General features: G+C 53.3%; 2 protein-coding genes across 6 annotated transcripts; one reads left to right on the plus strand and one right to left on the minus strand.

The window, feature by feature from the left end:
• Positions 1–254: 254 nt before the first annotated feature.
• On the minus strand, positions 255–16,961 carry ITGB3 (integrin subunit beta 3). Of its 2 annotated transcripts, none has more exons than XM_072356575.1 (15): positions 16,640–16,961; positions 13,728–13,813; positions 10,082–10,274; positions 8,117–8,369; positions 7,596–7,758; positions 6,958–7,119; positions 6,722–6,817; positions 6,428–6,517; positions 5,847–5,981; positions 4,993–5,422; positions 3,290–3,512; positions 3,041–3,141; positions 2,790–2,909; positions 2,027–2,193; positions 255–1,371 (listed from the first exon to the last, which is right to left on the minus strand). In XM_072356575.1, the coding sequence occupies exons 1-15, from the start codon at positions 16,695–16,697 to the stop codon at positions 1,303–1,305; spliced, it is 2,346 nt and encodes a 781-aa protein (XP_072212676.1). In that variant the 5' UTR covers positions 16,698–16,961; the 3' UTR covers positions 255–1,302. The 2 variants fall into 2 exon arrangements, with proteins under 2 accessions (XP_072212676.1, XP_072212677.1); XM_072356576.1 differs by having other exon boundaries at positions 13,728–13,809; positions 16,636–16,910.
• Positions 16,962–19,479: 2,518 nt separating this feature from the next.
• RPRML (reprimo like) lies at positions 19,480–21,288 on the plus strand. 4 transcript variants are annotated; one of them, XM_072356579.1, is made up of 2 exons: positions 19,480–19,609; positions 20,189–21,288. In XM_072356579.1, exon 2 carries the CDS (start codon positions 20,306–20,308, stop codon positions 20,639–20,641), a length of 336 nt encoding a protein of 111 aa, XP_072212680.1. In that variant the 5' UTR covers positions 19,480–19,609; positions 20,189–20,305; the 3' UTR covers positions 20,642–21,288. The 4 variants fall into 4 exon arrangements, with proteins under 4 accessions (XP_072212680.1, XP_072212678.1, XP_072212679.1 ...); XM_072356577.1 differs by having other exon boundaries at positions 19,528–19,643; XM_072356578.1 differs by lacking the exon at positions 19,480–19,609 and adding an exon at positions 19,617–19,697.
• The last annotated feature ends 976 nt before the right edge of the window (positions 21,289–22,264 follow it).

Genomic DNA, 22,264 nt, shown 5'->3' on the forward strand with positions numbered 1-22,264 from the left:
AGACCTGCAGAAGAACGGGAGTTGTTTGCCTTGCAGTGAAGAGTGGAAACTGCCAGGAGAACTCCAGGCTGCAGTAGGCTTGGGGCTGCTCTGTAAGCCAAAAAGCCCCCTGGAGAGACCTCCATCCCTCCATCCCTCCATCCCTCCATCCCTCCATCCCTCCATCCCTCCATCCCTCCATCCCTCCATCCCTCCATCCCTCCATCCCTCCATCCCTATGCTGGATTGGGCAAGCACTGGCTGATGACACCATTAAGTGTTTGAGGTCTTTTATTTAGTGCCCTGGGAAGTGCCCACAGGTGCAGCAAATCTCTGCCCACCCACAGGCTCAACCCCAGCTGCCACCCAGCACCACCCTTGATGCTGCCCCTGTTCCCACTCTGCTGTGGACAGGCAGTGGACACAGCCACCACCTGCAGGACAGTCTTGGGCACTAGAGGTGGGCATGGGGCATAGGATCTCCATTGCTTTTTGGTAGAACCAAAGGGAACAGAGGTACCAGGACCTGCATGGGGCAGGCATCGCAACAGTAGACCCAGCTCTGCCATCAGGATATCTTTTTCCACAGGGGACAAAACCACAAGAGACACAGCTGAAGGCAGCAGGATATAGCCTGATCCCTGCCAGCTCTTCTGGACCCTGAGCCACACAGAAAACCGAGCACAGTACCATGACACAGCTCAAACAGCACAGAGAAAGGCTGGGAGGTCGCTCCCTAGAGAGACAGGCTCAAGGGATACAACACATCCATGTGCTTTGTGAAGGGTGGTGGGAGATGCTGGGACCAGCACAGCTGGTGCTACAGGAAGGTGACTGCTGGTGGTACACGGGGGGAAGGATGAGGTCACACAGAGCTTAGACATTGCTTTGCACTGTCCCAGACCACAGCAATGTCAGAAAGGTGGGGGGTGCCTCAACTCACAAGGCAACATGGGGGCTGCAGCTGTTCAGTGGGTTTCTCCAGTATGGGCCACACAGGAGAACACAGCTCACAGCCTTGGGTTCTACCCAGATGCCCTCTGCCTAATGAGCACCTCGCAGTTCACAGTCTCTCCAAGGCAGAATGGCCCATGTTACCACATTCAGTGTATGGAGGGGCTGCTGGCCCACCGAGGTAAGGATGAGAGGTTTGCTGTGGAAGCACATCCCTGCAGTACAGTGAGGTGATGGACGGCAGGGCCAGAGCCAGCCAAGGGGTTGTTAAATAACACGCAGACACACACACAAGCTTTTCTGTAAACTGGACTCCAGGAGATCCCACAGCCCTGGGCTGATCCCACAGCCAGTGCTGGGTGCAGCATCCTACATGTTCCCTCGGTATGTGATGTTGGTGAAGGTTGAGGTCGCCTCTTTATATAATGGGTTGTTGCCCTGGAAAAGAAGCAAACAGCATCACTTTGTGGTTGGCGTCAGCGTTTGTTGCACTTTGCACTTGGGGAAACTGAGGCACAGTGCTGGATGCAGAGGGCAGACCTTTGGAGGGATAATGTGCTGCAGTTTAACTGCTCCCTGTGGGACCTTATGGGGAAAACAGGGAAAAGCTGTTATGGAGGAAAGGCAGCAAAAGCCCCAGGAAGGACCCCCTCATCCCTTCCCTTTGGGAGGTGGACAGGCATGGGTGCCATCCCAGCCTCTTCCCTCATACTGTGGGTGCCTCAGCCCTTCCAACATCCCGTGCCAGCAATGTTCCATCTGCTCATGAGGTGGAACACTGGTGTGGGCAGTGAGTAAGAGACTCATGCTGGAAGGAAGCACTCGAGATACACTGGGAAAAGCAGCTGGGACATTTGCTGTGTCCTGTGCCCAGCCCCTGCGAACAACACAGGTGTCCAGGCTGCTGGTGCCACTCCAGGTCCTGCTGTGCCACCATGGCTTGCTTCTGAGATGAGCTGCTCCACAAGAACCATGGGCCGGGGATCACAGACTGGACTCTTATGCTGGGAGCACCGGGATCTGGATTCACTCAGCCCAGAGGATAAAGAACTCATGTCCTCATGCCCACCACATCCACTCCCTTTGCCCTTACCATGTCCCACTTGGCCCTGGCCTTCTCCTCCTCAAAGCGGGCAAACTCCCTGCGGTCGTGGATGGTGACGAGGAGCTTCCAGATGAGCAGAGCAGCCAGGCCGATGAGCAGGATGGCACCTGTCACTGAGAGCAGCACCACCAGGACGTCTGGCCCCTTTGGGCACTCTGATGGGATAGAAGGGCACAGTTGGGTGGTCTACAGGGCCTCCTCTGGTCTCTCGAGTGCTTGATTCTTCACCATTTTAGAACCTCTAACTCTGAGCATTCACACTGTCCCCCCCAACACGCTGCAGTGCTGGGGATGGGGAGGGGATGGGTTGTTGCAATTAGACCTGGGGTTCCTTTCAGGACCTTTGGGTTTGAAAGCTCTGCAGTGACACAGCACAGACTGAAAGAAGCCTCCAAGGGTGCTGGAAACTTTGCTCCGTGCAAGGAGTACCATATCCCTGACCGTGGGTGCAATCACAGCCTTACACCTGAATGGTTGACTGGAGCTGGCTCAGCCTCAAGAAAATGAGACCCCTGGAGCCAGAATCGGGGTGGGAGGGCTGAGCTTGTCCTTGGCAGCTCAGCAGGGGAGTAAAACAACCTGGCAGTGTGGGGAAATGTGAGACAGGCAGGCAATCACAGCCCGGGTGCACAGAGAAGGAAACAAAGCAGCACTGTTAGTCATGCCAGAGCCTAGCTGGGAGGCACAAAGCCCCCAGGTTAGCGCAGACCCTCCACACTGAGTTGTAATTAGAGCCCCAGCCAGGCCCTACCTGGCTCCTCTATGACATAGAGGACTGATTTGCCACTGGAGTCCTCGTAGTACTGGAAGTGCACCACGCAGTCATTCTCATCCTTGTAGGTGCAGTTCACAGCATCCTTGCCCCTGTCACCTGGGTGGGGGGGTGGAGGTAAGCAGCTGTCAGAGCCCTCGTGGTGGGGGCACACACAGATGGTGCACACAGCCTCAAATACCCATGCGTTAGGCAGAAAACTGTGCATTGTGCTCCATTCCAGCTCTTACCCAGCTCCTGCACTGTCTCAATCTCATCACGGCACACACGGCCACAGGACTGCTGCTCCACCAGCGTGCCCCGCTCATACTTCTTGCACTCCACACACTCCCTAAAGAAGAGGGGAGAAGTACTATGAGCTGCATCAAACATCCTCAAGGCAGGGCACCCTCCCACCCTTTGGTCTCCGCAACCCCAACCCAAAGGATCTGGGGGGCAGAGACGTGATGGAACCATCCCAGCTCTCCAACCCAACTCACTTTTTGATGGTGCAGGCATCCGGGCACGTGGGACACTTCTCGCAGGTGTTCCCATAGGATCCAGGCTGGGTGCAGTCACACTTGCCACAGATGCAGGTGCCGTGGCCACTGCATACCAGCCCATTGCTGGACATGCACGTGTCAGTGCGTGTGGTACAGTTGCAGTAGTCACCAGTCCAGTCTGAGTCACACAGGCAGTCCCCACAGCTGCATTGCCCGTGCCCTGGGGACAGCCAGGAGGACATCAGGACCCTCAAATGGATCCCTATGGATCACCCCCTATGGATCACCCCCTATGGATCACCCCCTATGGATCACCCGGCACATGGTGCAGCAAGGTGGAGCAACCACCCAGAACATCTTCATTCCACCTTCCTTATGGTGGGACACTGCTGTTGCCATCACTTTGCTGATTGCTTTGACCCCAATGCTCTTCTTATCCCACCCAAACAAGAAAACAGCCAATTCTCATGCTGAGCTGTCTCAGCTCCTGCGGTAGCAATGGGAGATGCTCAATCAGCTCCATCTGAGCTACCCAAGCTTTAAGGATTCAATCAGGACATCTGGTCAACCCCTGCTGTCATTTCCCAGCCCTGCATCACACATGGGAAACTGACTGCTGGGAAAAGCCCAGTCAGCTCTGCATGCTCGCCTGGCTCGGTCAGACAGACAGACAGACCGACCGACCGACGTCCTCGAACCCTGCCAGAGCCCGCAGCTATTTGGATTGTGGTTCAATTTTTGACTCCAGCACCAGACACAGCAAGAGGTGGAAATGCCACAGAGCCGGCACACGCCGACCCATCCCGACCTCTCAGCTCACTCTGCTCTCAGCTGGGGAAGGCTGGGCACCCATCCCTTCACATGGCCTCAGGGGCATTGGCATGAGAAATAAATGTGTAACCCTACTAACGAGGAACTGAGTCACAGGAAAACAGTGCTGTGCTGTGTGACGGTGCATGGAAATGTGGAGGAAGGCTGGGGAGATATGGCGAAATGTAACATGACTGATGGCAGTGGGGTCAGACAGGGCATTGACTGGGAGATGGGGTGGGTGTCTGCCAAGAATGGGGTTTGTGGGTAGTGCCTGCAGGGAGGACTTGGCCATCTTTCCCCCATTTCATTTCATCCCCAGCCTGGGGCACACAGCCAGGTTTGGTCCAAATGGGTGAAAGGCACAGAGCTGGGAAACAACAGGGTTAATTAACAGCTCACCCATCTCAATGGGCATCCTTGCCCTCTGTGCCTGATATGGGTAATGCTATGCAAATATACTGCTCTGTGGGAGCAGCTGTGGGTGGCAGTGGGAGGGATGTCACATCCCAATGCTTCTCCTCACCCCCTCCCTCTCCACCCTGGTGATTTTTCCTATGGAGAAACATCTCTGACCCAGAAGGGCTGGTGGGATTCAAGCAAGGGCTGGCACTGCAGAGCCATTTCCCTTGGTGTCTCCCAGCCACCCTGTTGGGACTCCAAGGATCAAAGTCTGCTTGTACCCTTCTGAACTCATCACCTTGCCAAGGCTTTGGGGAACAGGCTGTCAAAACAGGAGTCACTGCTTCACACCCAGAGCTAAGAAAGCCAACAATGGGGACAACACACATGTCAGCCCCCCCCCAAAACCTAGCATTTCTCTTCTTCACATTGCTGGGCAACAAAAACACGTCTCCAACATACCCCACACCATTGAGCACAACACTCACCTGAGCACATCTGGCCCTTGAAGCGGACGCAGGAGAAGTCGTCGCACTCGCAGTACTTGCCCGTCACCTTGCCAAAGTCACTGCTGTGACACACGCACTGCCCACAGATGCACTCGCCACGCTGGCTGCAGAGGGGCTGTCCTGGCTGTGGACTGCAGTTATCCTGCTGTGAGGGGTTGTACTCCTCCTCTGAGCACTCACAGTGTGAGCCCAGGCGCCCCGGGTTGCAACGGCACACCCCACACTCCAGGCTGCCGTTGCCTTTGCTGCAGAAGGAGCTGTTGGCCTCGGCCTGGCTCTCGCAGGAACAGTTGCAGTCAAAGTTCACCACCACGGTCAGGCTGTCCTTGAAGCCCACGGGTTTGATGGTGAAGGATTTCTGGTGCTCCTGTGGGCAACCTCGTACCTTGGCCTCAATGCTGAAGCTCACCTGGGGGCAGAAAGGTGTGTCCAGATATTGGAAACCCCCACGCAGAGTTGGGGTTCCCTTTGCAGTCTACTCCATGCCCAGGCTCAGCCAGCCCAGAAATGGCACTGACCAAGTCCCTTATGGCTTCTCAAAGGTGCCACAGCTTCAAGCAGGACACTTGCCCACTATCCAGGCAAAAATCAGTTCATAAGCCCATGTGCTGTGTCCAGAAAGACCACAGATTCTGCATCCATTGGACTCACAGAAACATTTTTTTTCTCCCTTGTGCTCACCCAGCTGGACCTTCTCATCATCTTCTCTGAAAGGACTTGAGTCCCCCCAGGAGGTGGGAGGGGAGCAGGCAGTGCAGGTGCAGAACATCAGGTGAGCTCTCAGCACCACTATGTAGAGAGAGAGAAAAGCAGACCCCAGGCAGAAGCCTTACCGTGTCCCCAATCTTGAGCCCCATGCAGGACTTGAGCCCAACGATGACCTCGTTGTTGAGGCAGGTGGCATTGAAGGACAGGGACAGCTCTTCAGGAAGGTCACGCACCTCCAGCTCCACCTTGGAGCGGATTTTCTAGAAGAGCAGAGATTTATGGAGAATCCAGCAGGGCAGAGGCTCACCCATAGCAGCCTCCTCACTGCAGTGATGTTCCCATGCATGCAAGAAAGGACCCAAGTGCTCCAAGACTTCCCAGAGACAGGCCATGCCATTTCCCACTGGGAATGCTCTAGAGGATGGAAGGGACAGGGGTGATCTCCCATCTCCACAGTCTCCAAGTGCATGGGTGGGAGCAAATGCTCACAGCTAGCCCAGGGCTTGGGGAGATGCTAGGAGCAGGCGGGCTGCTTGTAGTGGTTACATGGGAAGGAAGAGAGGTTCTTTGGGGTTGTCACAGTGCACAGCTCTCCTTCAAGTAACTTGGGGCAAGTCTGTGCCCTGTGATGGTGACTGCAATTCAAGATGAAGCCGCTACATCTTGCTGCCCATGGAATTGGGGCGTGGTAACACTGCACACTCACCCCATAGGCATCCACAATGAGCTGCAGGACATTGCTGGAGTCTCTGGACAAGGTGCCCACAGTTGTCCCTGGGATCAACTCGCTGTAGTTCTGGAGAAACAGCATCAGAAAGATGGCCTGCTTATGACAGGTGAACACAGTTGGGTCAACCCATTCCCATGCACATGTGAGCTTCCAAGGGTGCTTTGAGAATAGAGGACAAGCAGGTTGTGCCCAGCCATATGTGGCCAGCTCCAAAGTCCTCCTCAGGGCCCCAGCAGCCCCCTGTGCAGATTTCTGCACAGCAGCCATTACCTGGTAGAGACCAACAACCGTATCTGTCACAGCAAAGATCAAATTGATGTTCTTCTGTGAGAGCTTCTCAGTCATCAGGCCCAGAGAGGGATAGTCCTGGAGAAAGGAAGAGACCATACCCTGAGAACATGCATTCCTAGCCACTCCATCAAGCTCTCCAAGCACAGATGGACCACCCTTCTCATCGCCAACAAGATATTTGGGTCCCCCAGCTTCACACTTGGGTTGGGATTTACCAGCGTGGTGGAGGCTGAGTAGAAGTTATCCTTGTCAATGTGGCACTGGGCATCGTTGGGCTGCACAATGCCAGCCAGCCTGCCGTCCAGTGCGATGTGCGTCTTGGCGTCTGTGGTGAAGACGAGCAGGTGGGATGCATCATTCCTCCAGCCAATTTTCTCCTGCAGCCAAAGGCAGTTTCTAGTGATGCAGCTGTGAGTGCCCTACATTGGCACCTTGCTGCTGCCCTCACTGACCCCTCAGATTATAGCTTGGGAAGGTGAAAGACAGGCTTTGATTTGCTAGAGCGGTAATCATGGTTGCTAACAATTAAGGGGCATATCTCCAGCAAAAATCAGCGTGCAGGCAAAGAAGACATTCTTCTGGGTGGTTACTGCAAGGCTGACATGGGATCAACGTGCCAGTCCCTAGAGTACCTGTTCTGCTCCTCTCACCTCCCAGGACCCCATAAAGGCTGTGCTCTTTCCTCTTCTTGGCTGAGTACCTAGAAATCCCCTCGAATGTTGAATGTTCACCCTGTCTAGATCTCAGCCCAGCTGCTTGTGGCCCTGTCTTGATACAGTGGGTGCCCTGTGCCAAGCCCCAGACCCAGCCTGATGACCCTCTCCAGCCCCAGCCAGTCCTCTTTAGCCCTTACATCACACACGGTGGCCTGGATGATGGCATCAAAGCCACCCTCAGGTGCATCCCTGTTCCGTGAGACGTTCTGCTTCTTCACCTCCTCGTTGAAGCGCATCACCTCATCCGTGAGCGACAGGACGTGTTTGTATCCAAACATGGGCAAGCACTTTTCTCCAATCCTGTGGGAAAAGAGTTGTCAGGGTACAAGTCTCATGAGTGCTTCCAGCTCCCATCTCCAACCTGCAGCCTATGGTCCTCCTTTGGATGTGGTGGAGGGATCCAACTGACTACTCCGGGAGCCTGAGGGCACAGTACAAGGTGTACAACCTTGTAAAAATCTGTCATGTTATAGTGAAGCTGGGCTCAGATCATCTTCTAGCCTCTGACTTGCTGAGAGTCTTAGGAGAAACTTCCTTAGATCCTCAACAAAAATGTTGTCTGTTCCCAAAACCAAACACCCTGCTGAAATCCATGGATTATGCAAGCACAGTTCAGTGCTGCCCCATCCTTACACACCTCCCTTAACCTGGGACTTACTCATAACAAGGGTTCCTGATGGCTTCTGGAGGAGAGATGTACATGTAGGGGGAAATGGGCTTGTCCACAAAGGCCCCAAAGCCAATGCGAAGGTTGCTGGTGAGCTTGCGCATCTCGCTGGCCAGCTTGGTACCCAGGTTATGGATGTTCTTCAGGTCATCCTTCATGGAATTGGACAGGTCCATCAGGTAGTAGATGTCCACGGGGTAGTCTTCCACTTGGCGCACTTGGACACGGAATATCTGGGAGTCATCTGTAACAAGACAGGGCAGAGGAGTAAGAGATTGTCCCCCAGAAGCACAAGGAAATGGTCTAAAGCTGCTGGGAGGTGAATATCACAGCTGGGCACACAAAGGAATGAATAACTCAGGGCAGGGAGCTTGTACATGAGGCATGCCGTGCACCCCTTGGAGAAGGCAATGTGCCCCACAGCTCCTGTTCTCCAGGCTTTCCATTACAAGAGCCTGAGAAGATTCTCCTGCTCAGAGCTCAGTTACCTGATTTTTCTGTGATAAGCGTGGCCAACACATGGTGGATGGAGTGAAACAACCTACACGCAGGCAGCCAGACTTATGGGAACAACCAGAGGACTCTGTGGCTGCTTCAAGACCCTCTGAGCTCCTGAGACCCCCCCAAGAATCTCCTGGGTTCTCCTCCATTCCTGTTCCTTCCTGCTCCCCTGGGCTCCTCCCAACTCCTGCTATACCAATGTTTTTGATGAAACATTTCCCATTGAAACAAAAACCTTCTTACACAGAACCTCCTGGAGAACAGGACAGCTTCCATGACTTCTACACTTTGAAAAATAAAAGCACTGAAACACTTAGGGTTGACCTTTTCTTTCTGCTTTTTAGAAGAGACAAAGCTTCTTTCTTGTTCTTCAAAAGCACTTCTTGGAAACGTAAGCTGGGACACAGCTGTAGCCTTCTCAAACCACCTCTTATATGTCAAGGATTAAAGCTTTTTTTCTACTTCCATTATTGTTTTCATGTTTCCTTCTCAATCTGCACATCTGTGATATTGATCTTCATGATGGAGAAGGTGCTTTCAAAAATCAAAGAGAGCCCAAAGAACCCCAGCCCCAACCTGCCTGTACCTCCATGCAGGCAGAAGTCCCAACTTTGTCCCCACAGAGCATCCATTCTTCCTCACTGAGCTAAAACCATGAGGACTGAGCTCATGGGATGTGCCCTAATAACCTTCAGCATCTGGCCTTCACTCTAAAGCTGAAGACTGTTTCTCCCTAGCACAGCACACTATCTCATGCCAAATGATGCCTTTTAACCTAAAGGCAGCAACAGCCACTGAGCAGCTACACATCCACATTGGGTGGGGAGGAGGACGCTTCAGAGCTGCCGTCACTCACTTCAGGACTGCCCCCCTTGGCCAACACTAAGGATGTGCTATCAGCCACTGACAGCTGGTCCTGGGTCTTGAATGAGCAGATCCAGGACATCCATGAGTGGATGGATAACAAAAGCAGGGCTGGGTTATGTGTGTTGAAGAGCACAGCCAACGCAAAGGCACCATTTTTTCTCCACTTCCCCCAAACCTCAGATGGGTGACACCAAAGGGGACATCAATCAGGGGGAGTAAAATGTGAACATTTATTTCATCAAAGCCCCTTTATTATATAAAGTCCTGTGTGAAAGTTTGGTGTCAGCTTTGTGGCACCAAGAAATTGGTAGCTAAGGTTCAAATGGCTTCACAAAACAATCCCATGAGATGTTGAAGCCTCATCCTATCCTACCCCCTGGGGTCCTGCAGGATTGAGACAAGAGAATGAATGGCACTCATCAGCCTGTGGACTGCCCAACTGAGGACATTGCTGGGGGGTTTGTCACAGCCCCAGTCTGGCACTGTTCTCAATGGGTGTGAAACAACCTAAGCCAGAAGGCTGTGGGGATGGTTCATCCATCATCTGACCTCTCTAGGTTATTCCCACAGCATCTTACAGGCTCTTACCTGGCCTCAGGTTCAGCTGGATCCTCTGGGGGCTCATTTGGGTGGTGGTGGACCCCCCTGAGCCCTTATCACTGAGCGGCCTCTCCTCCAGGACCGTGACGCTGCTCCTGGGGAACTCAATGAAGTCCTTCCCACAGCCATTCTGCAGGAGGTTGGTGAGCAGGTCACAACGTGGGGACGACTGTGCCACCACCTGTGGGATGGGACATGGTCAGGAGAGATGGACGGCTCCACTGAGCCAAACCTCTGCTGAGATGCAGGAGCTGGAACCTCACCTGTGGGTTTTGGCAAAGCTAAGAGGGAAATGCTCTAATGGGGTGGCTGTATGCACACAAAGAGGGTGAAGTAGAGCATAGGGAATTGGGAATTATTTGGGGGTATTTTAATATTGTTATTGTCTTTTGTAAACTTTGGGATAAAACAACCCAACTTCTGCCCAGTGTTCAATGCAATCATTGGAACTTTGGATGTAAGTGAAGTCAGTTCTGCTGCGGGACAGCCCAGCGCTCCCATCTGAGTGCAGCTCTGCTTATCGGCAGCTCCCCGGCTTCCTGCTGAAGCCCAGCAGGAGGGAAAAGAGATCCAAATAAGGAGAGAAGGAGCAAAAAGTCGACTGGGCTGTGGGAGAGGCAGTCAAGGGTCCGTCAGAGGCAGGAAATGGAAAGTGTGAAGTCACAGTGGGGCTCCAACCCCCCCCTTAATTTCCTAGAAAGCTTCCTGCCCTTATCGCAGGGTATACAGAGGGGTCCAGGCAGTCCCGGAGCTCTAAGAGTGGAGAGAAGCAGATCTACTCCCCCACCACCATCACAGCTCCACAGCCCAGGTTATTTGCTTCCCCTGGAGTCAGGTGGGCTGAATCCAGCAATTGATTTATGTGCTTTATGCAAACAAGAGGAAAAGTGCAAAAAAGCATCAGGAGGCCCTCCCCGGCAGCAGTGGCCTTTGTCTGCCTTTTTCTCCTCCCTCAGCCCAAGCAATAGCCAGAAAATACATCAGCAGGCGTGTTCCTCCCTGGTGGCCTCCCACTCCTCCCCACGCAGCACGCTGTGGTGCACAGGACACGTTGTCCATCCATATGAACTCCTTGCACTCCTTCAGCTCAGCCCCACGGGCTCTCACTGCAGTGCACAGAACCCTCGAGGCCATTGAACCTCCAGAGATCTACCCATGGCCACCAAGAGCTTTCCCAGGTGATCTGGGCTCAGAAATGATCTCATCAATCATTACACACATTCCTGTCCAGAGCAGGGAAAGCACTAGAGAGATGAGGTTGAAAGGCAGAATGGGCAGAAAGGTTTTTAACTATGATTCTGGACTCTTTGGTGATACCCTGAGATGCTGGTGTGCTCTACAAGGGCACACATCTCCTCCCAGGATCAGCAGTATAATTCCTACTAAGAGATAACCATGCAGAAGCTGTTTTACCCCAGAACCACATCCTTCTCCATTTCCTAAAGATTGCTGACTTGGAGACAGAGTGACTCAGAGGCAGACCAGACCCACTAGCACAGCGTTGATGGCATCAGTAGGGACTCCCCATGAAGAAGATGCTGCAGGGCAAGGGGTCCCACCTCCATCACAAACCACCCCACAGCCCCTGGCAGATGCTCCTCAATTCACATCCCTTCTGGGCAGCTGGACCAGTGACATCCAGAGGTCCCTTCCAACCTCTTACCCACTCTGTCATCCTCTGACCGGGGTTTCAGTCTCCCACCTGCACAAGCTCTCTCTGGGACAGGGTACCTAATGGGGTCACCCAAATCTACCACCTCTAAACCCCAAAAGAGGGAACAGGGCCAGGCAGGGTGCTGTCAGAACCAGCCCCATCCCACCCCATCACCACTGCAGCACAATGCACGTCCCCAGGGCATCTCCATTTTCATCTCATAAGCAACCACATACAGGGAGAGATTCTCTGCAGGGGAGCTGGTGGGAGGACCCAAGGCATAGACATCTCTGCAGATCAAGCTAAAAGCTTCCACAGCTTCTCCAAACCAAGCCCTGGCCCAGTACTGCCTCCTCTTTCTCTCTGAGGGGAATGGATCAGTTGATATTTTGGGTAGGTGAGACCCTGGAAAATCTGCCATGATACTCTCTAAAGCAATCTCAGAGCTTTAAGACTCAGCTGGCTATACCCCAAAGAGAAAGTGAGTAGGTGGGCACATCCATTAGCTGGTAAGGATGGTCAGGGCTCCAGAAAAATCAAGTCAGCTGTCCTCTACTGCGCTCACAAGAAACAGCAACAAAATTCCCCTCTTGCCCAAAGCCAGAATAGAGCAGGAGTAACTGTTAACCCTGGATGGGAAAGGAAGGAGTGCGAGAAGGGGCACTCTCCCTTTAAAAAAAGGGAGGGGGATCAGAGACCTCCCCCACCCCGGGGATATTAAACAAACCCTCAGCAAAATGCCCTCATTTGCTAAATTAAGACAATGCTCTCCAGATGTTGGAGGCAGAGATGTGAGCAGTTCATACAGCCCGGCTGCTTGCAGTGGGACGCTCCTCCACTGCCTGTCACGTCCGTCCATGAGCACAACCCCAAACAGTGCCTGAAATATTGCCTTTTTTGGAAACCTTTGCTGATCTGGGGGGGGGGGGGGGGGGGGAAGAGCACAACAAAAAGCTAAAACCATAACAGCCCCAACTGCAGTGTTAACACACCAGCAGCCCAGGCTGGGAAGGAGCAGACAGAGGATTGAGTCCTTATCACGGCACAAATTGAGCCACTCATTGCAGGAGATAAATGGGGCTCATCCACACAAGCATCTCTATGCACCCTGTGATGGGAAGATGCTGGGAGACACAATGGGATCTGCTGGGACCTACAGGTGGGCAGCAATTGGGGATCATCCCACAGCTCAGGTCAATACTCCTGGTCTTCTCCCCATCCCCATTTGTGGATGAGAATTCCACATTTGCAGAAGCAGGAGACAAAGACAAGACCTTCCTTTGTGCTTTCTTGCAACACACAAGGAGTGCATTGTTACAGCAGTGCCTCACTGAGCCCTGCAGCCTTAAGTCCCCTTTATCTGCAGCTCACCAGATGCATCACTGTTGGGAACTTCCCCTCTTACATCCCTGATAGAACAACCCTAAGGGCAACATTTTTGGAGAGCATAGTGGCACATCTACCCACACCCAGACAGTGGATTTCAGAGCCACAGCTCAGCTCCCACATCCCCTTCAACTCCATAACCTAAAACAGGATCCTCATCTTCCCATCCCCCATTTTCCCATGGTTAAAAGACATTTAAACCCAAACACAAGTTCTAATCAGTGTTATTTTTCCTTCTCCTAAATTCCCTTTCCAGCCTTTCCATGAATCAGATTCCTTTTAGTCAGAGCTTCACAAGGAGCTTTCAAGAAGCAAACAAGAAAAGAACCAACTTTCCAAGCGTACAGTATGAGACAAAATGAGTTGTCAATGGAAGAAAGCAGCACTTCCCAGAGCTCCCACCCAGATTAGGTGCAGATTTTGAGAGCAAAGCAGGAACCCAGACCAAACCCCACGGTGCACATTGCTATAGTCGCTACCAGATGCCACCGAGGGGTATGTTTAGACACAGTGGGAACAGATGGAAATGGATGTGGCCGCAACACACCATCCCACAGCCCAGAGCCCATATTCATGCTCAGCCCCAGCACTCACCTCTGCAGAGCACCATGCACAGAGCGGGCTGACAGCCAGGCACTGCTTGCAGGAGGTCACCCCTCGGGTAGTGCAGATGTTACTCCCTTGGAACAGCAAAATAGAGAGATGTCACTACCTGCTCACCACCACCACACAGCCCTGTGAACTCAGACAGCAAACAAAACCCAATCCCAGCCCCAAATACAGTGCTTCCCTCCCTATTCATTTAATAGGCACCTCCTCCCCAGCCCAGCACCAGCTGGGCTCCATACTGCTGACATCTCCCACCTGCCAACCCAATGCCAGCTCCTTACAGTGTCCCTGACCCTGCAGCCCTTGGACACATCATCCCTGGTGCTTCTCTGTGCATCAGCTGATGCAATGAGGGGATGGGGACATGGCCATGACGTCATCACCCTCAGCTCTTCCTCCTTCTTGAGGTACAGTGGTTCCCAGCATCCATGGGGCAGCTGGGCCCTATGGGTGCTTTGTGTCCCCACTGCAGCCCTGGGATCTCCCTGTACCAGTGTGGAGTTGCTGTGATCCCCCTATGTTCCCTCATTCCCTGCTCAGGGCCCTCCCTTTGCAGCTGCAATGTTTTCTGCAAAAATGGGAGGAAATACATTGTGAAACACAAAGAGGAAACAGCAGAATGGTGAGGTCTGGGCTTTGGGCACAGCTACAGTTATTGTTGTGTCTGTGCCCTCTGGCATGCAACGTGTTGTGCAGTGTGGATGCATGTTCCTGCATGAACATGGTGGTACAGGGAGCTGAGCATGGGGCCAATGCTGGCACACAGGGAATGATACCATGCTTAGACACATGGCCCTGCAGCATCTCGTGTTTGCTTAGTTTTGGGGTTGTACCAACACCCAGAAATCTCAGCATACACCAAAATCCCCAGCTGCAGCTTATCACAATGAGAAAGCCTCTGTGGGAGCCCTGGGGCTGCATGCCCAAAGTTGGGAGCAGCTTCTGAACTACAGGATGCAGGGGAGCCCATTGCCTAACATCCCAGAGCAGTGTTGTGTCCCCTTGGTTGGGGTGGAAGAAAGGTGCCCAGAACCCTCCCTCTGTGCTGGAAACCCCATTTTCTGCCTGATTTTGGCACACAGGACCACAAATCAGGTGGTCTGCCCCATCGCCCCATGACCAGGGCACATGTCTGAGGATGAGGGGCTTTACTGAGACATTCTTGGTGTGCTCAACACACAGCTGGACACAGCTCTGACCCACTGGGAGGAGCCCAAATCCCCCAGGCGCCAGCAGTGCTTAATGCAGAGCTGTTATCACCATGCGAACATGAAGGGGGTTGTGGCCAGCCTTACCTCCTGCCTTGGGAAATACCCCTATTTTGTCATCTACAGCTTTGTTTGCATGGCTGGACACAGCAGGATGCATCAAGGAGCAAAGATGCCACGGTGCTGTGGGCGCAAAACCAAGGCTGGAGGAGAGCAGAGGATACTGGAGGTTGAGCTCACCCTGCTCACAGCCCTCTGAGTTCTGCCTGGCCATGAGCAGGTTAATGAGATTCCAGCGCAGCCTAAACTAATAAACTCTGTGCATCTGATTTATTTTCTTTTCCCCACTAATTTTTAGGTCTTGGTTTTTCTTTCTCTTTTCCAGTCATAAAAGTGAACCAACCAAAGCGCAAAAGCTGCATTTATTTGTTTTCATTACTACGAAACCAGCTGCCCTCCCATAACGAGCTGCTCCTCATTACTCGGGTCTTCAAATAAGAAAAGAAATCCCAATGTATGGAACGTGGGGTGCTGACACGAGCAGCACAGGAAACACCGTCAGGGCCAAGGAGTGTTCAGACAGCGCACTGCAAGTGATGCACTTGGAATGCCCCAGCCGACGTCTGTGGCTGAGCATCCCCCTTCCCTGGCTGGGAAAAATTACTCAGACCTCAGCCTACACCCCGCGTGAGCCAGCTTTTCCTCCCTGCTAATATGCAGAATTCTTGATAAGGACGCTTTAGAAAACTTGGTATGGATACAAGCTGTTTTGACATCATCTCTGGGTTTTTTGCTTGACTAAGCAATAGGGAGCTGGGCTTTTTTTTTGGCTGCTCCTGCTCACTCCATCCGGGGCTATGTCATTTCTTGGAATATTTCCTCATTTACCAGCATCTTCCTGCAGACGAGATGTCCCAGGCTGGTTATGGGGCATAGTATAGGCACAGCCCTACAAACTCAGACTCTCCTAGGGGTGAGCACATCCATACAGCTGGCTCAGCACATCCCAGCCTTGGGCCGTTCCTGGGAACCCAGCGAATCCAGCATTCTTTAACCAAAATAACATTGACCCAAATCCCCTCGGGTCGGGCCTCCAAAACAATGAAGCTGATTTACAGACCGGGAGCTGAACAACACCCCTTTGTGGCTGCGGGATTTGCTTTCTGGAAGCTTTGAGCTCAGGAAAGCACCTGGGGAGGACATTCCCTTCCCTGGGCTGCTCCTCCACGAGGCACGTAAAGTTCTGAACAATGCAAACTGTGTTTGTTCTGGTGCCAGAAATCAGGGCTTTGAAAGACCAGCACCAAAAGAACAGGAGAAAAATGGATGTGATGAACGCTGACCCCCAAAATGAGGTGGATACAGCAACTGCTGGCCCTGCGCACTGCCCTTACCGCCTGCTTCCACCCCAGTGCACCCACTACAAACCAGCACCACAGCCAAGCACTGTACAGGGAGAGGGGCTGAGATCACACTGCCCAAAGTGAGAACAGAGCGTGGAGACCCGAAAATAGGGAAAATTCAGCAATGGGGATCTGTGCTGAGGTCACCTTCTGCCTCCCACCCCTCTAAGCGACTTTCCCGACAGCGTGGGAACGAAGAGAATCCCAGGGTTTAGGGATGACAACATGCAACCCAAGCACTGCACGCAATGTCAGGGCAAACCCAGCATTCCAGCCCCACACCTACCCCAGCTGCCAGCAGCGCAGAGCACCAGGATGCTGAAAGCGACTCGGAGTTCATCCATCTCCTCCTCCAAGCCCCGGCTATAGGGATGTGGGACGGCCCCGCCGTGTGATTTTGAGATGCTTTGGAGCCGTCCAAGGGATGAATCATGCGCTGGGTGTGTGTGACACACATACACACGGAGCGGGGCGGCCGGAGGAAGCTACGTTGCTTCGTCACTCGAATCGCAGTCGGGCAGTGCCTCCTCCCGTCCTGCCCTCGGAGATCTCCGTGCTTATTCCCTCTCTCGACTCAAAAAAGGTCTTAATGAACCTGGTCTCAAAGTGCAGGGCCGGCTGCAACAGGCTTGCTCCCATAGGCTCTTCTGCTGGGTTTAATTGCTCGCAAAACCTCGCTCACTCCCTCCTTTCATTAACCCTTTCGGCCGCGTGGGTTTTAAACTTGCTGAGGCTGAGCTGCTTCAGAGCGTGAGGATTGAAGGGGAAACAGAGCACATGCACACTGCAATGAAAGTGTGGGTTCTCAGCAGTCTTTCAGGTGGGAAAATCCCTGCTGGAACAGCCCCGGAGCTGTGCAGGTTGATGGGTACAAACCCGACATCACGGAGGGAGGGAAATTCAGACTGGGATACGTGATTTGGAGCTGATTCTCTGCTGGCTGTGCTGGTTTTCTCCCACAGCCAGCAGGGTCAGATCCTCACAGAGCCCCCCCTTCGCTGCTTGCGTGGGGCTCATTGCATCTGCCCGGATCCTCAGCTGGAGACAACACGGGAACCGAGGCTTTCTCCGCTCCAGGTGCAGCACTTTCTTGGCCAGAAATTACGCACCGTTGTCGCTTCCCCCCTCGTCCCAACCCTCCCTCTTTGCGGAGCTGCTGCCCTCCGGCGGCCGCCGGGACTCTGCTCTAAGGGGACATTCTCCTCCTGGGATCTCCCCTTTTGCCTCGCTGACGTGGATTTGCTAAGGAGGGGCCCAGAGAAACCCGTCGGCCCTCATGTAGTGTTGATAAAGTGCTGTTTTTCAATTGAAACTGGGTTGCTTACAGCTCCATCCAGCCTGGCCTCGAGTACCTCCAGGGAGGGGCATCCACTACCTCACTGTTCCAGTGTCTCACTGCCGTCACAGCAAAGGATTTCCTCCTAACATCCAGCCTAAATCTTCCCTTTTCCAGTTTAAAACCACTTCCCCTTGTCCCGTTGCTACCTTCCCTTCTAAAAGGTCCCACCCCAGCTTTCCTGTTGGCTCCCTTCAAGTAGTGGAAAGGCTATAAAGTCTCCCTGGAGCTTTCTGTTTTCCAGGCTGAAGAGCCCCAGCTCTCAGCCTGTCCTCATGAGGGTTGTGCTCCAGCCCTCTGTTCATCTTTGTGGCCCTCCCCTGGACCCTATTCAGTAACTCCATCTTGTGGACTAACTGTGCTATGAGCTCCAGAACTGGATGCAATACTCCAGCTGTGGTCTCATGAGAGCAGAGCAGGGGGGCAGAATTACCACCCTCACCCTGCTGGTCACACTGCAATCCGCAGTTGGCCTTCTGGGCTGCAAGCACACACTGCCAGCTCATATTGAGTCTTTCATCAACTAACACCCCCCCAAATCCTTCTCCTCAGGGCTGCTCTCAAGCCATCCTTTGCTCAACCTGCATCTGTGCTTCAATGGGCCGAGCTGTCAGTCCCACAGGTCCTCTTAGGGTCATAGAATTGTGAAGGTTGGGAAGGACCTCTCAGATCCCCAAACCAACCCACCCCCACTGTGCCCATTGGCTGTGTCCCTCAGTGCCACAACCCCGTGGTTCTTGGGGTCCTGTCCTGCCAGGCAGCTGGGTGCCTGGCCTAGCAAAGGGACACAGCCCTGTGTGCAAGCAGAGTGGGATTCTCCAGCTCATGCTTCCAAAGCCTTTTAAAAAGAAGGAAAAAGAGGCACTGGGTAGAGCATGGACTCTCATTGCTGCTCTCTGGGAGTTGGAGAGATGGACAAAAACTGAGCTGGGGGGAATCAATCGTGGGATGCTCTGCATTGTGAAGCCCTTCTTGGGATTAAGGTGAAGAGCAGCCAAGAGCTGAGTGTCCCCATGTCCCCGTGTCCCCACGGGATGGTTGTGATCCCAGTGTGCTGCTGCGGTGCCCTGTTCCAGCATAAAGAACAGGTTGGAGCTGGAACTGGAGCCAGCAGAGGGAGCAGAAACTCCTCCAGCCCGGAGGCAGCGGGGAAAGGAGCTGCCACTGGGATGCTCTGCTCTCCCAGGGGGATCTTTCCTGGCCCTGGAGTTAAATGCAGGGGGTTCTGTCCCCTTGTCCCATCCAGACTTCCTGCTTCATTCCTTCTGCTGCAAAATACCCTTATGGAGAGGGGGAAGCAATGCCACCAGGAGGAAAAAACAAGAAGTAAAAGTCAAAGCAAGCTGCTTTGGGCCCCTAAAAGCCACAAAAGCAAAACAGAGACTCAGCTCTCATCTGTTTAATAGAGAAATCATGGGTGTGTTCCTACCAAGCCACCCTCCACCCCCAGCCGGCCAGCCTCCTGCTCACGTCTTTAGCTGCAATTTATCAATTCTCATTTGGGTTTATTAAAATCCCCTCTGGGGGCTGTGCAAGCAAAGCGAGCTGAGATGTACACAGATCAATCAGAGCACAGTCCCCATGTCATGGCCATCTCTTGTCCTGCACCACCCGAACACATCTGCACCCACACACGGTGCATGGACCATAGCTGCTGCTGTAGGACCCTGAGCTGGGAATGGGGGTGGGATGCAGAGATTGGGGTGCAGCATCACTGTGCTTCCTTCTGATGGGGATAAAGGAGCATGGGAAGGGGGAGATGGAGGTGCCTGGGTGTAAACATCCTCCAGCCAGAGGATGATGATCCAGTTGTCAGTGTAGGACAGAAGAACAGAGCAGAGCTGGGGGTGGACGGGGCTGGATTGGGCCAGCGCTGCTCTAAGGAAGGAGTGGGTGGCACAGAGCAGCAAGCAGGGATCGGTGAGAGCAGCACAGACCTGAGGCTCACAGGAGGGTGTGTGGGGGGGAACAGGGGAGCTGCTGGTGACCCAGGCCCAACACCGACAGGGTGGGCTGCTCTGGGAAGCAGGTGGAGGTCTGGGGGAGAGGATGCATTATGGCAGGACCTCAGGGGTTAGCACACAGCCGGGGGGTAGAAGAGATGTGGGTTTGGGCCCCCATAGCAGGGTGAGGGGCTGCAGCAGCGTGGGGAAGGGGTGGGCAGCCTGGGTGAGCTTGGAGGGGGGAGGAAGGCGGTCCTGGGGGGAGGCTGCAAGGGGGTGGAGTTGCTGGTTTTTCTTTGAACACGGGGAAGACTTGAGCTGGGAACTTGCATCCGTGGAGCTCCCAGCCGGCAGGCATCAGCTCCCGGGCTCCTGCTGGGGGTCCCCATTGCTTCGGGGTGGCAGCAGGGCAGGGAGCATGCGACCGCCTCCTACTGCCTTCCTCTGCCCCGTGCTCCCTTCTCCTTCCCTCTCCGTGCTCGGGTGAATGTGCTGAGTTGTTGGTGGCAGCTGGCAGCCCACCGCCCCTCTCTGCACACCTTTCCTTCCCTTCCAGCCCAGGCATCAGGAGCAGACAGGCAGGAGGTGGCACGGAGCCTGCGGGATGTGAGCACAGCTGGGGACCGCCAGCTCCATCCAACCTTCCTCTGACGGTTGGGACCCCACGTAGACCATGAATGGATCCTTCTTCAACCAGAGCCTCCTGGAGCAAGGAGCATACCCCAACAGGACCCGGGGTTTGGGGCTGCTCCTGGCCTGCTGCAATGGGACCAGCTCGGTGCTGGCACCAGACGGCAGCTCCTCGGTGCTGGTGCCCGATGAGCGCAGCCTGTACATCACACGCGTGGTGCAGATCGCCGTCCTCTGCGTCCTCTCCTTGACTGTGGTGTTTGGCATCTTCTTTTTGGGCTGCAATTTGCTCATCAAGTCGGAGAGCATGATTAACTTTTTGGTGAAGGACCGAAGACCTTCCAAGGACGTGGGAGCCGCGATCATGGGGCTCTACTGATGCCGTGGGGCAAGTGTAGGCAAGTGGCTGGAGCTGGTGCTGAGATGCACGTGCCCATGTGTTTGGGGCAGCTGGGGGGAATGGGAAAGGGGGAAGGGGGGGGGGTGGGTGATGTCTTTTCATGTGTCTGTGTCCATGGGAAAGCAAATAAGTGCTTCCCAGTGAGCAAACTCCATCGTGGTGAATGGGGAGATGTCCCCAGCGCTATGTGAAGTGCAACGACCAGCATCGTGTTGCATGCAGAAATGGCTTAAGTTTTGCATGAAACTTGCAGAAACGGCGATAATGTGCAGATCTGGACTCTTGTCTGCTGTTACCTTGGATACCGCCTCTTGGGATTTAGGGCTAAAAAAAAAAGATATCAAAAGTGAAGAAAATGAAAAAGAAAAAAGAGCAAACTCACTACAGAATGAGAAGAAACTATGGGGGAAGTGAAGTGCGTGGCATGGAGCACATCTTTGTCCGTGGGGTAGGGGAAGGGAAGGGCTGTGTGGGTCGGACAGCAAAGTCTGCATGCTATGAAACGTGTCAATCTGTTGTGTTCTGGACCTCCCGCATGCACCGCCGGGTGGTTTTGTAACAGGGAGAGCATGTTCCTCCTCGATTCTGAACCGTCCTGTCAAATAAAATGCAGATTTCCTCTTTCACACTGTGCTGGAGGAAGATAAGAAACCCCAATAAACACCAAAACCATTCCATCTTCCCCCAAAAAGCATGTTTGTTTTGTACGTAATGGCTTTTTTTCCCCTCTTCGAGTGCTGCATTGTTACGGGCTTTGAGGTTTTTTTTGTAGCTTCTTTTGAAAAGTGGTGAACATTCAGAGAGAAAAAGGGGGAGGGAAAAAAAAGAACCTGTTTCAAAAGAATTTGGTGTTGTCTTCATTTTCTTTCCCTCTGTGTGCACAGCTCAGGTATTTCAACCCCAGTTCCAGAGGTTAAATATAGCCATCCCACCTTCCAGCTGAACTCCAATTAAAGATTGTTATTTCAAGCAGAAACTAACATGCTTTTTTGTTATCCAAAGGCAAATATCCTTTTCCTGAGCAAATAAATGTATCAGGAACGATGTGTTCTGGGTGTTAAATACCTGCACAGCATCAAAACACAAAGATGCATAAGGATGCGCTGAACACGTCTTGCAAAGCAACATTTCTGACTCTGATTGAAATCTCCATCTCCTCTCATCCTGATGAGCTGTCAGAGCTAAATTGTGTGAGAGGAGGAAGACTATCAACCTTTGTTCTGTGATGGAATTACAGCTCTGTCTGTGGGTGTGAGATGGAAATAATGTGAGTTTTGTTGTGCCAACAGTATCCTTGCTGGGTCTGCAGCTGTAGTGGGAAAGCACTCCTGGGTCCAGCAGGAGCTGCTGATCTGATGGACGTGGATGTGAATCCAGAAGGACAACTCTCTGTCTTTCCTGGTTGCAGGAGAAGGATTATGGCTGGGTTTTTTAATTAGTGTTTGCTGAGCACCCTCTTAAAGGTTACCATAGGATATTGGCTGGGCACAGAGGGAGATGAACGCAGTACTGTCGCTGATTGCTCTCAATGTGCAGAGGCAATGTGGCAGCAGGACAGGAGTTTGTAGGGTCACAGGTACAGGAGGTGGAGGATCCATGCCC

Source organism: Excalfactoria chinensis, chromosome 24, assembly GCF_039878825.1.
Source record: "Excalfactoria chinensis isolate bCotChi1 chromosome 24, bCotChi1.hap2, whole genome shotgun sequence".
Classification (NCBI taxonomy): domain Eukaryota; kingdom Metazoa; phylum Chordata; class Aves; order Galliformes; family Phasianidae; genus Excalfactoria; species Excalfactoria chinensis.

Coding starts and splice junctions, on each gene's coding strand:
- RPRML (XM_072356579.1), top strand. CDS start 20,306: ATGAATGGATCCTTCTTCAACCAGAGCCTCCTGGAGCAAGGAGCATAC.
- ITGB3 (XM_072356575.1), bottom strand. CDS start 16,697: ATGGATGAACTCCGAGTCGCTTTCAGCATCCTGGTGCTCTGCGCTGCT. Junction 5,982..6,427: donor TCATTGTGGATGCCTATGGG/GTGAGTGTGCAG, acceptor CTGCTCTTCTAG/AAAATCCGCTCCAAGGTGGA. Junction 5,423..5,846: donor GGCTCAAGATTGGGGACACG/GTAAGGCTTCTG, acceptor TTCTGCCCCCAG/GTGAGCTTCAGCATTGAGGC.